Genomic DNA, 16,153 nt, shown 5'->3' with positions numbered 1-16,153 from the left:
GCGATGACCGATCCCTCCTATTGACTCGGCGCTCTCACATTGGAGTCTTTCGCCTTTTGCTTGCTTTTATTTATTACTAATATAATATAAAGTAAGGCTTATATTACTACGGGGAAGTATTTAGGCAGTACGGTAAATTTATAATATTTTTAAAACTGCGCATCGTTGAGATTAAACGAAGACAAGCGGTTGTTTCGTCGGTAACACCGTACCGCGCCGCCGCGCGCGTCCCGGGCAGGCAGCGCAGCGCGCGGATCTGCCTCAGAACGGCCGGCGCCCCGTCCCCCGATGGTTTTTCCCGTTTTCACGCCTAAAATATCGATCCCACGGAAAAATTCACAAGAACCAGTTTTGTTCCTAATAAAATTTCCCATCGTTCTGTTGTAAAAAAAATACGCTAACATTAGCCGTTCCGTAGTTATTCAAAATTCAAAATTTGGGGGCCCCCCTGCCCCTCCAGGGGGCTCAGATTTTTGGGGTCTATGTCTCAATCGAATGTCTATAGGGTAGAGATGAATCCCTGAAGTTTTCATGCTTTCTTCCAGAAGTGCACGATTGTTATGATATTTTCCACTTATCGGCCCCACTATTAAATAAATACTGAGATTCAAAATAGTATCAGGTTTCAAAGATAGAACGTCATTCATCCTCGTTAAAAAAAATCTTAAGTAAATAGACTCATTGAAGATCGGTTATCCCCCTTTCCTTAAGATGAGTTGAGATGTCTGATGTGCAGAACACAAATTATATTGGAAGAATTTTTTCAATGTGTTCCCTCCCTAAGAAAGAATGATTTTGGCTTGTACTCTTCCATCCGTTCATGAATTTAGGAATTGTTCGTCATCATTTCTTCTTTCAAGTCAAAATTCGTAACATTACAAGCATCCATTGTCTATAGGATGTATTTCTTTTCACAAAGCTCATTATTATTCAAAACTGGCAAAGGTCCTTACCTTTACCAATATATATTAACGGTCCGCAAAAAAAATAATTTACCTACGGTGGGAACCCTGAATGGAATTTGACTTTTTTGTGTACAAATGTGTCCTTTTATAAAAAATTTTCCCATCTTCTATTAAGTATAGTCTCCTTTCAGTAAGATTCATAGTCTCAGGGGTGAGGCAGTAGCATGTGAAATGCTCAAATATGGCAGACTTTTTTATGTAGGGCCCCTCATTGTAGTAGGGAGTAGATAGTGACATGCAATATCTTTAACTGCTCATCACTTCCAAATGGATCATCAGATTGAATTGAATTTTTTTTTTAACTTAAAAGCTGAAAAGGATCTATCTGTACCCATGATTAACAGTAAAAAATTATACATTTCTTACCAATGTAGGGCAATTTTTCAGTTTTCGGGGGCAATAATTTTTCACTAGCCATGTTTTGTCAGTACACAATACTCAAGCGAAACAAAAACTAGTTTTTCAGATTCTGCGTTCATTATCCTGTAAGTGTTTGTAAAGTTGCCATGTCCGCTTTTTCTACCCTTAAGGGACGACTGCAGGACTTTTGGTCCGATTTTTTGGGTCCACTAATGTTTTCGTCCAATGTACATCATCCATGGTTTTTCGCCCTCGAAATCTCGTCCGAATGAAATTCGTCCTAGTACATGGTTAGTCACAATCTTTCGTCCGTCCAGTGTTTCTGAGTCGCATTTTTGTTGTCCAGTAAGGTCATATGTCCTCTTAAATACGACCAACAATTCATTCATCAAGAGACAGAGATGGTGAGTAATAATATATGACGTATGCACATTACAAATAAGGCAATGATTGGCAACGTTGTCAGAAATCACAATCATTACAAGGAAACATACTCAGTTAAGAAGTACCTCTGAGCCTGTGCTTACCTCCTCAAGCTGCATATGCCACGCTTTAGGTGGTCCAAACTGGGCTGACTGAAATGAATCGGGACGCCCCCTACATTTGATCCTTATCATCCAGATATTTTCGCTCTCAGACAATATTAAGACGCGCCCACTTGAGGCTGAAAATCGCCAAAAAAATTACATTGATTATATGGGGGGAAGGGGGGAACAGGCCAATCCGCGGTATTTCGTTTTTCGGCTGTAAAATGCGCCAAAATATAAGTAACTTGATATATACTTACAATAGTACCTTGAGGCCTATTGTGAATGAGAAAATCACACTTCTGACCCATGGGGAGGGGGGGCGGGGGGTCACAGCGCAGCCGATTCGTTGGCGCCGGGGCGCCGCGCCGCTGTGTACGGCCTAATGCGGCTAGGGTGATCCACTTTGGGCAAGTTTGCCAAATGGACCGAGATGCTCCCTAAATTTTTTCCATCTGATCCAAAAACGATGCATACCACGTATTTTTACTTTCTGATAATATTAAGACCTACCTCCGTGAGACTGGTTTTTGAGAAAAATTGAAGAAAATAGCGAAAAATAGTTAGAGAGACGAATATTATAAAACCTCGCAACGTAAGCAGCGTAATGCCTCACTTGTTTTCGACCGGGCCTCTAAAATACGAATTTTATGTTTCAGCACTTGTAAAAAGTTTTCACAGATAGATTTGATTTTTTTGAGAGAAACAGAAAAATGTCCGAAAATGTGCAAGGCTCCACGCGTCAAACTCATAAGAGAGGTACGCATTAAGCACCCGCATATTCGAGCTCCGTGCTCCATGTCACGCATTGCCGTACCTCCTTCATTCGAATACCGTTATTTCAAGGTTTTGAAAAGCAAATTAACTGTCCAACTGATAAGCACATTGCAACAATGCTTCGTTGGTAAAACTTCCAAGCTTTGCAGAAAATCCCATTTTTTTTCTGGGATAGGAGTGAATTTGGCAGTCAGTCTGTCCGCCTATCGATCGTCCATGATTTCTTTTTCTGGTGATATGTTTATGAAACTGTGGCATTTTCAAAACCATCTCCTTGGAAAGATTAAAATGTACATCTGCTTGGCAATTATTACCAATTTTAAGGAAGTAAACTTTTTTTAAAAAAAACAAGTTTTTCGCATTTCATTCTTTAATCCACGGGAAGTTCAATTGACTCAATGCTATAATGCTCACCTTATGGCTTGAGAAGTTATCATTTGATATTTCTATTAAATACACCGCTAATTATCAGCGGTTATCAGACATTTTCGACCTAGAACATGTTTTTGCTATTTTAACTTTGTGGCAGTTTTTGCTATTTTTCAACATTTTTTGGTTTCTCTCAAGAAAATCAAATCTGTTTGAATTCTGTGTTTCTGAAAACTTTTTACAAGTGCTGAAGCTTAAAATTCGTATTTTAGAGGCCCGGGCGAACACAAGTGAGGCATAACACTGCTTACGTTGTGAAGTTTTATAATATTCGTCTCTTTAACTATTTTTTGCTATTTTCTTCAATTTTTCCATAAAACAAGTCACTCGGAGACAGTTCTTAATATTATTGGAAAGTAAAAGCACGTGGCATGCATCGTTTTTGGATCGGATGGAACAAATTTAGGGTGCATCGCGGTCCATTTTCCGAAGATGCCGAAAGTGGAGGACCCCAGCCGCAGTTTACCGTACGCGGGGGCGCGGCGTACCAGCGCCTATGAATCGGCTCAGCTGCGAACCCCTGCCCTCCCTCCCTCCCTCCCTTTGGGCCGAAAGTGTGATTATCTCATTCACAATAGGCCTCGAGGTATTTTTTCTAGTAATTATCAAGTTATTTTCATTTTGGCGCATTTTACAGCCGAAAAACGAAATACCGCGGATCGGCCTGCTCCCCCCCCCCCCCCATTTTAATCAATGTAATTTTTTTTGAAATTTTCAGCCTCAAGTGGGCGCGTCTTAATTTTGTTGGGGAGCGAAAATATTTGATAGGTACATATCATATTTGCCAGTGTTAAGTTGAACCACCCTAGCCACGTCTAGATCCACCACACTCAGGCGAAGAAGACAAAGACTCAGTTGAGCTGGAAGGTTCTTATACATTTGATATGCATGTTTCTCTCTCCGACTGGCTTTTGGAGCTAAATCTTGGACCTAGGTTTTTGACCTTACTGAAGAACAAGAATGTGACCTAAAAATGCTTGACCAATGAGAGCGTAAGACTAACTATTTAGTAGGACGAATTTCACTTGGAAAAAATTTCGAGGGTACAAAACTGTGGACAAAATAAATTGGACCTGAAGTCTGATAACCTGAGGGGCTAGTAATAGGGTGCTCTACGTTTTGAATGGTCAGAATCATTATGCTGTGGAGCGTTTTAGATCATATTTGTCCGAATAAGAAGACGTTGGCAAAAATATTTGAAAAATTGATTCTGTACCTTGACCTTGTGTCCTGAAGTTTGCAGCATAAGTTGCATCGGTTTGAATAGGGAGTAATCCATTTACGCAGAAAGTATATGTCATCTGTCCAGAAAATTCAGTGAACTTATGCACTGTCCCAATCATTATATTGGAGCTCTAGACGTGCGTAAAAATTGCCGAAAATTTGCAGGAAATGCGTGCCAGGAATTCCTCCCCCCGCGCGACGCGCCGCGCTGGCCCACCGACCCCTCACTGCAGCGGTAGCCTCCCTGTCCCTCCTGGCGCCACGACGCACAGTGCACAGTGGTGAAAAAAATCCCCCCAAAGATGAAAGTCGAAATTTTCCAAAAATTATGTGGTGAACGTTAAGTGGTATATCTGGCAGATACCTAGTGCCCGCACAGGTGGTCGTTATCAGCCAGTTCTGAGCTCCTGATTAGAAGCCGATTGCAGATGACAACATTGAGAAGCGTTCTGATCAACAGGCTTCAGTGCCGCTCTATCCTTCCTGGCAGCTGCATTGCTACTGGTTAGCACTATTTATTTTTGTTTTTTCCAATTTTTAAATCCTTTTTTTGGGGGCCAATGTTACATTTTGAAATACTGCTCATTTTTAACCCTTTTTTCCAATTTCATGGAGTGGCAAAAAAAACTGCTGATAGGTACCGAGCTTTTGTGCACGTGGATATATTCAGTGGTATGCGTATTTTCAGAAAATCAATGATTCATCTGCCCGGTGTTGCCCGTTCGGACGGAAATCATGATTCCCTAGGAAAATTTGGCCATTTTTTCAGGTGTTTTTGGGCTTTTTTTCATTTTGATTCAGAGTTCTCCAATTCACCTCCAATTTTCAAGACATTTTGCACCGACACAAATAGATAATATTAAAAATTATGTAAAGAAATGGTAAAATTAATTTTTAAGTATCACATGATGCCAGCTCGCTCTAAAAAATAGCACATTTTGGAAGCATTTGCATCCATGTATATATATGAATTTGTATACATATACTTAAATACATCATGCCGAGAACACTTCATAAAAAATGAGATATTAACATTACCGGCCAAAATAATTATGAGTCACTTAAAATTACTGGCTAAAAGGCTGAAGGGAGATAAGGCAGAGACACATGGGTATGGCACAAGATATCACCAATTTAGCAGTTTATCAAAGAACGACACATACCTAACAAAGGCATGGAAATTCTTTGATAAATTGCCAAATATTATACAGGAAAGCATATATAGTCCAACATTCGATAAGCTGGCCACAAGGCATTTGATTGAAAAATGCCCGTACTCAATCAATGAATTTTTGAATGTCAATGAATGAATTTAAGACGATTTGTATGTAAATATGTTTATACCTATCAGTACCTTTATTTAGAAAATGACGTTTTTGTGAAGCCAAATGTGCAAAAAGCAAAAGAATAAATAAATAAAATAAAATAAAAAAAAAATAAAATAAAATGAAATGAGAAGTACACAGGGTACAGTAGGGTGCGTCAAAAAAAATGAAAGTCTGAAATGTTCCGCTCCCCAGGCGGCAATCGATGACGTTTGGTAAAAAAACTTGTTTGCCAGAATTTGGGCCAATTTCGACCATTTTAAATGGTGCCAAAGGTCAATTTTGTGATGAAATTATGATATTTTGGTTTAGACCTTGATTTCGCACAAAAAACTCGATTTTACGCTGAAATCGTGCGTTTACGAGAAAAATGCCAAAGAACTCGACTTGTAGAGGATGAAATTTTACACTAGGAAGACGTCTTGTAACCGATAAAAATCAAATTGAACTAGAAAAACTCAACTCGGTATTTATTTTTTTGGTCCTCAGAATTTCCGAGGTCTTAGAAAGTAGAGGTGTAAAAGACTCATTTTTCACGAAAATAAGTCGAAAGAGGGTGTAAATGAACTGTAGGTAAGTGTTGAGGATGCAAATGTCATCAGAACTTCCTCAGTTTCAAAAAAAGTTCCAACTATTTTGCACAATCCTCCAAAAAGTGCACGGCTCGAGAAGCAGGATCGTGCTATAATAGTAAGGGGAAAGAGCGGTTTGACCGGAAAAATTGCGTAACAAACTTTCCCAATGTAATCGTCATCAGTAGGTCCCCCTGAACAACTTCCTAAAAGTTAAAAATGGCCCGACCCCGGAATACCCCTCAAAAAAGTTAAAATTGAAAATGGCGGCCGTAATAAGAGGGTCCGGGAAATCGGTATTTTAAAATGCTCATTCTGTCTCATCATGTGAGGTATCATTTCCTATGTAATTTTGGTCGCAGATTTCATAAATGAATTCCACAAGGCCCTCCGGCCAAAGGGGGCGCTCTAAATCAAAGGTGGCGGCCAAATGTGAAAGGCAGGAGGTTGCATTTTTTTTTAAATATTCACCGAAGGAACAAGGAAAGTGAATTGTCTTTATTTTCATGTATTTATGGCCAAGAAACTTAAATTTGATGTTATAAATGTATTTAATAAAGAAAAATAAAGGAAACATACGACTACCGAGAGAAACGTAAGCTTAGAAGGGGCCTTGCGGAATTCATTTATGAAATCTGCGACCAAAATTACATAGGAAATGATACCTCACATGATGAGACAGAATGAGCATTTTAAAATACCGATTTCCCGGACCCTCTTATTACGGCCGCCATTTTCAATTTTAACTTTTTTGAGGGGTATTCCGGGGTCGGGCCATTTTTAACTTTTAGGAAGTTGTTCAGGGGGACCTACTGATGACGATTACATTGGGAAAGTTTGTTACGCAATTTTTCCCGGTCAAACCGCTCTTTCCCCTTACTATTATAGCACGATCCTGCTTCTCGAGCCGTGCACTTTTTGGAGGATTGTGCAAAATAGTTGGAACTTTTTTTGAAACTGAGGAAGTTCTGATGACATTTGCATCCTCAACACTTACCTACAGTTCATTTACACCCTCTTTCGACTTATTTTCGTGAAAAATGAGTCTTTTACACCTCTACTTTCTAAGACCTCGGAAATTCTGAGGACCAAAAAAATAAATACCGAGTTGAGTTTTTCTAGTTCAATTTGATTTTTATCGGTTACAAGACGTCTTCCTAGTGTAAAATTTCATCCTCTACAAGTCGAGTTCTTTGGCATTTTTCTCGTAAACGCACGATTTCAGCGTAAAATCGAGTTTTTTGTGCGAAATCGAGGTCTAAACCAAAATATCATAATGTCACTACAAAATTGACCTTTGGCACCATTTAAAATGGTTGATATTGGCCCAAATTTTGGCAAACATGTTTTTTTACCAAACGTCATCGATTGCCGCCTGGGGAGCGGAACATTTCAGACTTTCATTTTTTTTGACGCACCCTAAGGGTACAGGCTGTAAATAAAACAAATTTGGACGGGACGTCTTGGGGTTAACATTCCCTTTTTCAACCGCCAAAAAACAAGAAACAAAAGTTAAAAGTTACACATAAATGAGCCGCCGCTTAACAGCAAGGCAAGACTGTATATAAACTGACTGTATAAGACTATAACTGTAAAAGACTGTATATAAGACTGTGTGTATATATACTTATATACCGATTATAATAACCTATTTTCCAAAAGATATTGATATGAATACATTAAATGGCATGTGAAATTGGGGAAATTTGAAAACGAAGTATCTCTGTGTTGCCAAATTGCATGAAAACTTCCATTTTTGCAAGGCTCGTTTTTACATTCTTTTGAAGTTTCATGAAGTGGCAAAAAAAACTATTGACAACTATTAGAAAAATTTCAATGTGGACATATCCAGTGTGTGTCTGTGCAAAATGTCTTGAAAATTTAAGATTAATTTGTGAACTGTGAATCAAAGTCGAATAAAAACCCAAAAATACCTGAAAAATGGCCAAATGTTCGTAGAAGATCATGATTTCCGTCTGAACGGGCAACACCGGGCAAATGAACTCTTGATTTTCTGAAAGTACACGTATCACTGAATATATCCACGTGCACGAAAGTTCGGTATTTGTCAGCAGTGTTTTTTGCCACTCCATGAAATTGGGAAAGAGGGTTAAAAATGAACAGTATTTCAAAATTCAATATTCGCCACAAAAAAAAAGTTAAAAATTGGAAAAACCAAAAATAAATAGTGCTTACCAGAAGGAATGAAGCTGCCAGGAAGGATAGTATGGCACTGAAGCCTGTTGATCAGAATGCTCCTCATTATTCCTTACGTGCATGTACCATTATAACTGTATACATTTCATTGTTTTTAAAAGTTCACCAACCAACATTTTGTCTCGAATTCTCTATAAAATGCCATCATTTATTCAAACATATCCATCGAAATTACTATTGGCATTTTAATCATTTTTCATTTCAGAAAATAATACAAAGTCGGAAATTTTGAAACATTTCAAAACAGAGTTGTATTTTCCAACTTCATCCATTGATGTAGTAAAACGTAGAAGTAATGAGGAATAAAATTAGAATAATTAAATTAGCTTTCATTTTGATAAAAAAAAAAAATTTATTTCACATTCTTTAAGGTTTAAGAACCCGTAATAAAAAATAACGATAAATGGCAACACAGCAACGTTGAACTATTTTCTCTCTCGGTAAATTGATGTGTTTTGAAAATAAGCACTTTTTAATTTTTTTTGGTGCGAACTTGAGCTTGATATCCCATTTTTTTCGGGGAGATATCAAGCTGCAAGGATTTTATCCGATTTCCTCCCAAAACGGGGCCCAAAACCCCCCTCAAAATGTTCTCCTCAAAAATTTCTGTTTGTCGCAAGATAGTACGTATGAAGAAGAGTAACTCACCAAATTTTTATGAAATTTCAACAATTTTTAACGGAGATATCGATTTTTGACACTCGTCCCCTAGTAATCAACGCTCTGTGCGACGCCCGTCCTCCGCCGCCGGCTGCTGTGCTGAGTCCCCGCCCCACCACCCGCACCCCGTATCGCGCCGCGCTAATCGGCTTCTAGAACACTACGCAGCCGCAGCCAGTGATTCCTTTCCATCCCTCTCTCCAGTTTCATTTCTCCAAGCACTGCAGCTGGTACCGGGGAGGCTCCCCTTTCGTCCTTCCAAAACTTGTCAGAATTTTCGTAGGTTTAAGGAGGGATTCTCATGGCGACGTGTAGTAACTGTTTCTGGAACTTTCTAGAACTCTCTCGAATTTTCATCATTCAGGTGACCGTCAGTAAAACGATGACCCTCATGAATCCTCTCCAAAACTTTACAGAATTCTCTCGGGCTTTCGTAAGGTGTCATGACGGATACTAGCTTCTCTCGAATTTGTTCGAACTTTTTAAAATTTTCTCCAGGCGGTGTGCAATTAAATTGAGGCCCGCGCCTTGTCCATAAAGGAGCTTTCCAGAATATTCTTAGACTTTTGGAGGAGCGTTGCAAGACGAGTGGCATTTGTTTCTACAACTTTCTCGAATGTAATCAAGGTGGTAGTGACAGGAATGTGGCTTACGAAGCGAGTGATGGGGGTCCACAGGGCAAAGCTCCCTGGCTAGCCGTGGAGGACGCGCGAAGTGCGCCTGGAATCGCTAGTATATTGTTACAGTTATTATAGTAACAGAACAATAAATTTTCTCCAAACAAATAAAGTTCAAAAATATATACTCATCTCGACTATTCAATTTTCAATAATCGGTCCCTAAATTATAAACGAATTTCGACTTGTGCATACATTTTTCTGAGGGTGAATTATGCATGCAAAATGATGCGCACACAAAAAAGCGTGGAAAACTAACGCAGAAACCGAACAATATGCAGTTCAAGAAGCGCAACCTCTCTGCAAATTTAAAATGTCCCGGTTTTGCGCAGAACCGAATGAACCAGCTCTTTATTCAGTCCTTTGTTTCTCTAACCCATCAGAATAAATTGGATTGTGGAAATTTGTCCAGACCTTCTTTACAACTATTCTATTGTCGATATTTGTTGATTTCTCTCCGATTAGTTTTAGCTACAATTTAGTTTTTGCTGCGAACTTTAGGGCTCCAAGAGCAAGGTATGGGTAGGCCTGGACTAGCCGTGTGGGACTGCTGGAACTTTTTCTAGTGGGCCGGTCGGTCGAGGAGTCAGTTCGATGCCATGAGCAATGAATAAGAGAGAGAGAAGGAAGAAGGAAAGAGGAGAGAATAAGGTATGGAACTTAAAGCTTGGCCTCTTTATCAATTGCAGAGAAGGCCAAGTCGTGCTTCTTCCGATGGTAGCCGAATCTTGGGTCCCTAGAACCATAGAAAATCAATGATTCATCTGCCCGGTGTTGCCCGTTCGGACGGAAATCATGATTTTCTAGGAAAATTTGGCCATTTTTCAGGTGTTTTTGGGATTTTTTTCATTTTGATTCAGGGTTCACTAATTCACCTCCTATTTTCAAGACATTTTGCACCGACACAAATAGATAATACAAAAAATGATGTAAAGAAATGGTAAAATTAATTTTTAAGTATCACATGATGCCAGCTCGCTCTAAAAAATAGCACATTTCTGAAGTATTTGCATCCATGTATATGTATGAACTTATATATACTTAAATGAAATGAGAAGAACAAGAAGTTTTCTTTCTTTTAATGTTTTTTTTTCCTTTCTTCCAGGGTGGAATAAATATCTCAAACTTAAATAACTCAGCAATTACCTCCTGTGATGGATTGCCAGCAGTTGTCAAGGTAGAAGTTCCTGATGGCGAATCCTCAGTAAAGCTGTCCTCAGACAGCAAAGCTAGTGATTCTAACATTGTTATCTTAGAATGTGATATGAGGAAACCAGTAATGGATAATTCCAAAGAATGCAATCATACCCAATTTAATGTTGAAAAAACTCAAGATATCAAAATTGAACCAGATATACCTGTTGAAATTGATGGAAGCAGCTATGGGTCAAGAAATTTGTCAAATGCATCGCAGTTTACCGAAGGTCAAACTTTCCATACTATGCCAACTGTCATAGATGTAGAAGCAACCCTTGACCTGCCCACAAGTCAGGCAGAAATTAGCGTTGTTGGAATATCTCCAATAAAAAGTGAACTTAGTCTCAATGAGCCCTCTCCGAAAGGTCCTATAGGAGATAATGAAAAAGTGTCATCTCACCTTGAGCAACCAAAATCAATCCCAAACGCAAGTCCCAAAGTGACATTAGCTGTGCCATGCATGAATATTCAAAGAGCTGCCATCTCACCTCCGGGTGGCAAAGACTCTAACACGCCGTTAAAAGGAGCCAAAAGCAATTTTGCCACCTGTAAAGAAGATGAATCAGGTGGAGTTTTGAGTCAAAATGTACTAATTTTAGATACCCAAATAGATTTGAGCTCAGCAAGTTTATCAAATGATATTATGATTGACAATGACACAGAGGTCATCATTGCAAAAGATGATTCGCTCAAGAGTGGAATCAAGTCCGATGAACAAACATTTGAGTCAAAGATTGCAATCAAGGAAGAGGATGACGGTGAGTCAGCACCAAAAAATGGCAAAGACAAACCTGATTCTGTAATTTTTCAAAAATCTCTTAAATACGTTGCAATGGAAGAGACTGTTGGTAGTAAAAGTACAAGCTCTGACGCATGTCCTCAAACTGTCAGTAAAAAACTTTCTAAGTCAGAAGTAGGAGTTAGGCTGGGTAAATCGTGGAGTGAAAAGTCAGGAAGTGTGATTAAAGGTGTAGTACAAAGTAAAAGAATGCACAGCAAATTATCTGAAAGGAAAGGGATTGATGCAGCAATCGATGAGAAGGAATCTGTGAAAAAGATAATATTCGATGAAGACGAAGTGACTCATGATGGAGATGGGGACGATGAAGAAGATAGTGATGAGCTTCTTTCAAATGTTAAAAAGACTGTGGCAGGCAGTGATAAAAAAAATTCTGGAGGAAGGAAGAAACTATCAACTATTGCTGTGAGCAGTATACCGATCGTTACAGATTTTGTTGACACAAGCTCTGATACGCATTCGACAGGGGGTGATGACAGTGAGTCGACTTCAACCTTGATCTCTATAGCATCCTGCGTCAATAAAAAAAGTAGTGCTCGAGAAAAACGTGACTCCATTACCTCGGCAACATCAAGCTCCTCCCATGTTACTGCCCACGAAGAAAAAGGGATCAGAGCCTGGAAAAAGTCAATCATGCTCAGCTATAATGGAATTGCTGCACACAAGTATGCATCATTATTTTTAAAACCCATCACCGAAGATCAAGCTCCCGGTTATCATAACATTGTCAAACATCCGATTGATCTATTGACAATCAAGAAGAACATAGAGAATGGAACAATAAGGACGACTTTAGAATTCCAAAGAGCCATTATGTTAATGTTCACCAATGCCTTGTTTTTCAATTGGCACGGTTCAGAAGTATACAAAATGACTTTTGAAATGATGCAAGAGACATTGGGTAGTATTCAGTTGCTAGTGCAAACCATGGGTGAAGGAATGCCTTACGCACAGTCGGATGCAGAGACACCTGAAAAACAGGTTCGTGCAGAAAGAATAAAAAGAAGTGCTGCAACACCTGCTACTCCTAGTGTTGCAACACCTATAGGGATGAAAAGGAAAAGAAGTGGATTGGAATCGTCTACAGCCATGAATAGTATCGATCAAATCGTAACCCCTACAAGTAAACGTAGGCGATAGCTATGAGCATTCTCTTCAACTCTCCAAATGGCCAGCATTATCAAGGAGAACATTATTTTTCCGCAAACATTGCTGATTTTGCCCCAAGTTTCTGCTAATATTCTGACAATTCTCTAGTTCCTACCGCCTTATTTTTTTACACTTTTTAAAAAATTTATTAACCTAGGACCATGGAAGTGACCTTCCATGAGACGTTCCTTCGCCAACCGGAGCATTAAGAATGTTCCCTATCTGACGCTCACTGCAACTAGAGTCTGTCAAACTAACTTTCATACTGCTGTTAATTTTTGAAAGTTTCCAATTCCGCTCCATCAAGAAGACAGCAACAGTCCAATTGTTTTCACTTTGATGAAGACATCAATAAGTTGGCGAAAAAAAGTTTATTGATTGAAAACTTAAGGTTGGAGTGATTGTTTTGTCTCATTTATTGATAACATTAACCGTGCAAAGTTGCTGTCATGGCATAAAGTAATTAATCAATCATAGATTGTCAACAAGTTTTTTAATCGGCTACCTATGTAAATAAAATACTTTTGGGTCTACCAATTCCACTAAAATGTTTGAGGTATTTGTCAGTATAATGTACATTTTAGTTCTGCTGAATACAGTGTAGTGAAATGTATACTAGTTTTTGTGTTAAATTTGTGTACAGTCATGAAAATAAATTATTACTGCATATTGTCTCTGTATTTTTTTTTCATTATATTGCAGCTCCAAGCGCGCCTAAAAATCGCCGGAAATTCGCAGGAAATTCGTGTCAGGAATTCCTCCACCCGCACGGCGCACCGCGCAGACCCACCGACCACTCCCCGTGGCAACCTCGTCCCCTCACGCGGCGCGCCGTGCAGGCCCACCGACCGCTCTCCGCTGGCAGTCTCTCTCCCTCCCTACCCGCCTGCCTTCCCCCCCCCCGTACCGCGCCGTACGCGGCTCCCACTCCTAGGCTTCTCTCCGCATCCACGTTGCCGAGTGAGTTCAACCAGTGTCGATTCTGTAATAGAATAATAATGCTTTAGCATTATTATTCTAATATTATATTAGTATATATTAGTGTATATATATATAAAATAGTATATATATATAAAATATATATATATATCAAATGATTTGTTCTGACCGTCATTTATATGAAATGCAGTTTTTTTACGAGGTATCGGTCACTAATATTTTTTTTGTATGGATTTTTCCATACTGAGGTTCTTGCTAGTATGGAAAAATCTATACAAAAAAAATATTAGTGACCGATACCTCGTAAATAACTGCATTTCATATTTATATATATCTATATGTATGTATGTATGTATGTATGTATGTATGTATGTATGTATGTATGTATGTATGTATTTATCTAGTATATATTAGTATTATATTATATTTGTTAGCTTTATTATTCTATGATTCTGTCGATTCTCGACTGGTTGAGAGTGCAGTGCTGTGCACCTCTGCTCAGTAAAAGACTGCAATCGCTTTCGAACTCATGAAGAATTGAAGAGTGTACATCCTCGAAAAATCTCTTCTCGAACTTGCTGAAAAATCGAGTCTCGAATTTTCTCGTATTATTTTGAGTTCCTTTATTGAAAAAATAAAAATTGAGAACAATATTTACATGGGTTAATTTCTTACAGTTAAACGACAGTAACAAGATAATGGGATGGGGCAACAAGAAAAAAAGTATTGAGTTTTAAGGGAGGAGAGACACTGGAATCGCAAATTAACATATCATCAGTGTCTCTCCCCCTACTCATGGTAAAACAGGCCAGAGCCCATATTGCAAAGGCTGTCTCTGTATTTGTTGAAGCTTTGCTGATTAGTAAAGGAGGAAACACACAACTCATGCACTTAAGATTGGTCCACAAAATATGAATCCCAAAAATTTACATCACTTATCTCTGAAGTTGGTCCTGGTGCATTTGGAAATACATGAAGAAAAATTGGGGGCTGAATCCAACATATATCCCACCGCACAGTTGCCTTTTCTTCACATAAAAATGCCAATTTCTCCTATTTTTGGAATTTTTTTCTCGTGAAAAAATCGGATATGCCGTAAATTTCCAAAGAGAGTAAATATAGTTCACAGACTCTAACCTACCACCAATGAAGATCCGGATCAAAATCAGAAAATCCCCTGAGTGATCTCAGCGCTGCTCACTTTTTAGAGCCTTTTCAATTTCTTTTTGAAAATGCCACTATTTTTTCCCAGGGCCCTGAAAAAAGAACTCCACTGTTTTTTAAAAACCAACGTTGACACGTCCATATCAGCAAGGGACACACAGAGTGTTAGAAAAGTCCCCTCTCCCCCTTCTAACTTTTGACCAAACGGAGGTAGAGATTTGAAACTTAGGGAATGTTCCTAGGTCAAGGGAGCTACTTTTTGACCCCCCCTAAAATTCTCGGGGGGTCTCCCTTGGGGGGGGGGATGTACCCCAACTTGTTTTTCAAATGGGAAGACTCCCTTTGCAATACTCCGTTCGATTGAGTGTAAAAAAAGAACATTTTTCGCGAAAACCCAAAGTCAATATCTCAAACCGTTTCAAAATGACGGCCGGTTAAAGTTCAAGATGGCCGAAAATTGGCACCGCTTGTTTGTCGATGGGTTTGCCTGAAACTCGGTACTGGGTGGTATTTTAACACCAGAAAAACGAATTTGACGTTAGATTTTCAACGCAAATCCATAGGCAAATAACCGAGATGCCAATTTTCGGCCATCTTGAACTTTAACCGTCCGCCAATTTGAAACGGTTTGAGATATTGACTTCGGGTTTGCGCGATAATTTGTCTTATTTTATGCTCTTTCGAACGAAGTACCACAAAGGGGGTCTTCCTTTTGAAAAAAAAGGTTGGGGTCCGTTACCCCCCCTCGAAGGGGACCCCCTTAAAAAACTTTTTAAAAAAATTAGCTCCCTTTGACGTAGGAACATCCTCCAAGTTTCCGATCTCTTCCTCAATTAGGTCAAAAAATAGAGGGGGAGCGGACTTTTCCAACACCCTGTATATTCCTTGCTGGTAGAGACGTGTCACCGTTAGTTTATGAAAAAACAGTGGTGTTTTTCTTCTTCAGGGCCCTCGGGGAAAAAAGTGCATCTTGTCATAACGTCCGTTTCTGCCACCCCCCCCCCCCCGCCTCCCGCTCCCCTCTGCTCCCAGGGGGAGTAGCCACTTAGGATCTAATATCCCTTGCTAGTATAGACGTGGTAACGTTGGTAAATAAAAAACAGTGGTGTTTTTCTTAACGGCCCTCGAAGAAAAAAAAAGAAAAAAAATGTGCATCGTGTCATAATGTCCCA

General features: G+C 39.2%; 1 protein-coding gene across 3 annotated transcripts in view; it reads left to right on the top strand.

Moving 5' to 3' along the window:
• The window catches only part of LOC109034971 (Bromodomain containing 8), a 50,465-nt gene extending 36,913 nt beyond the window's left edge, over positions 1–13,552 (top strand). For all 3 annotated transcript variants that reach the window (XM_072306457.1, XM_019048414.2, XM_019048413.2), the window contains exon 10: positions 10,839–13,552. In XM_072306457.1, coding sequence (XP_072162558.1) covers positions 10,839–12,869 — 2,031 coding nt within the window. In that variant the 3' untranslated portion in view covers positions 12,870–13,552. The remainder of the gene's footprint in view (positions 1–10,838) is intronic.
• Positions 13,553–16,153: the final 2,601 nt, after the last annotated feature.

The sequence above is a fragment of the Bemisia tabaci genome, chromosome 1 (genome assembly GCF_918797505.1).
Source record: "Bemisia tabaci chromosome 1, PGI_BMITA_v3".
Taxonomy (NCBI): Eukaryota; Metazoa; Arthropoda; class Insecta; order Hemiptera; family Aleyrodidae; genus Bemisia; species Bemisia tabaci.
The sequence above is the reverse complement of the archived record's forward strand: the minus strand, read 5'-3'. Positions and strand labels throughout refer to the sequence as shown.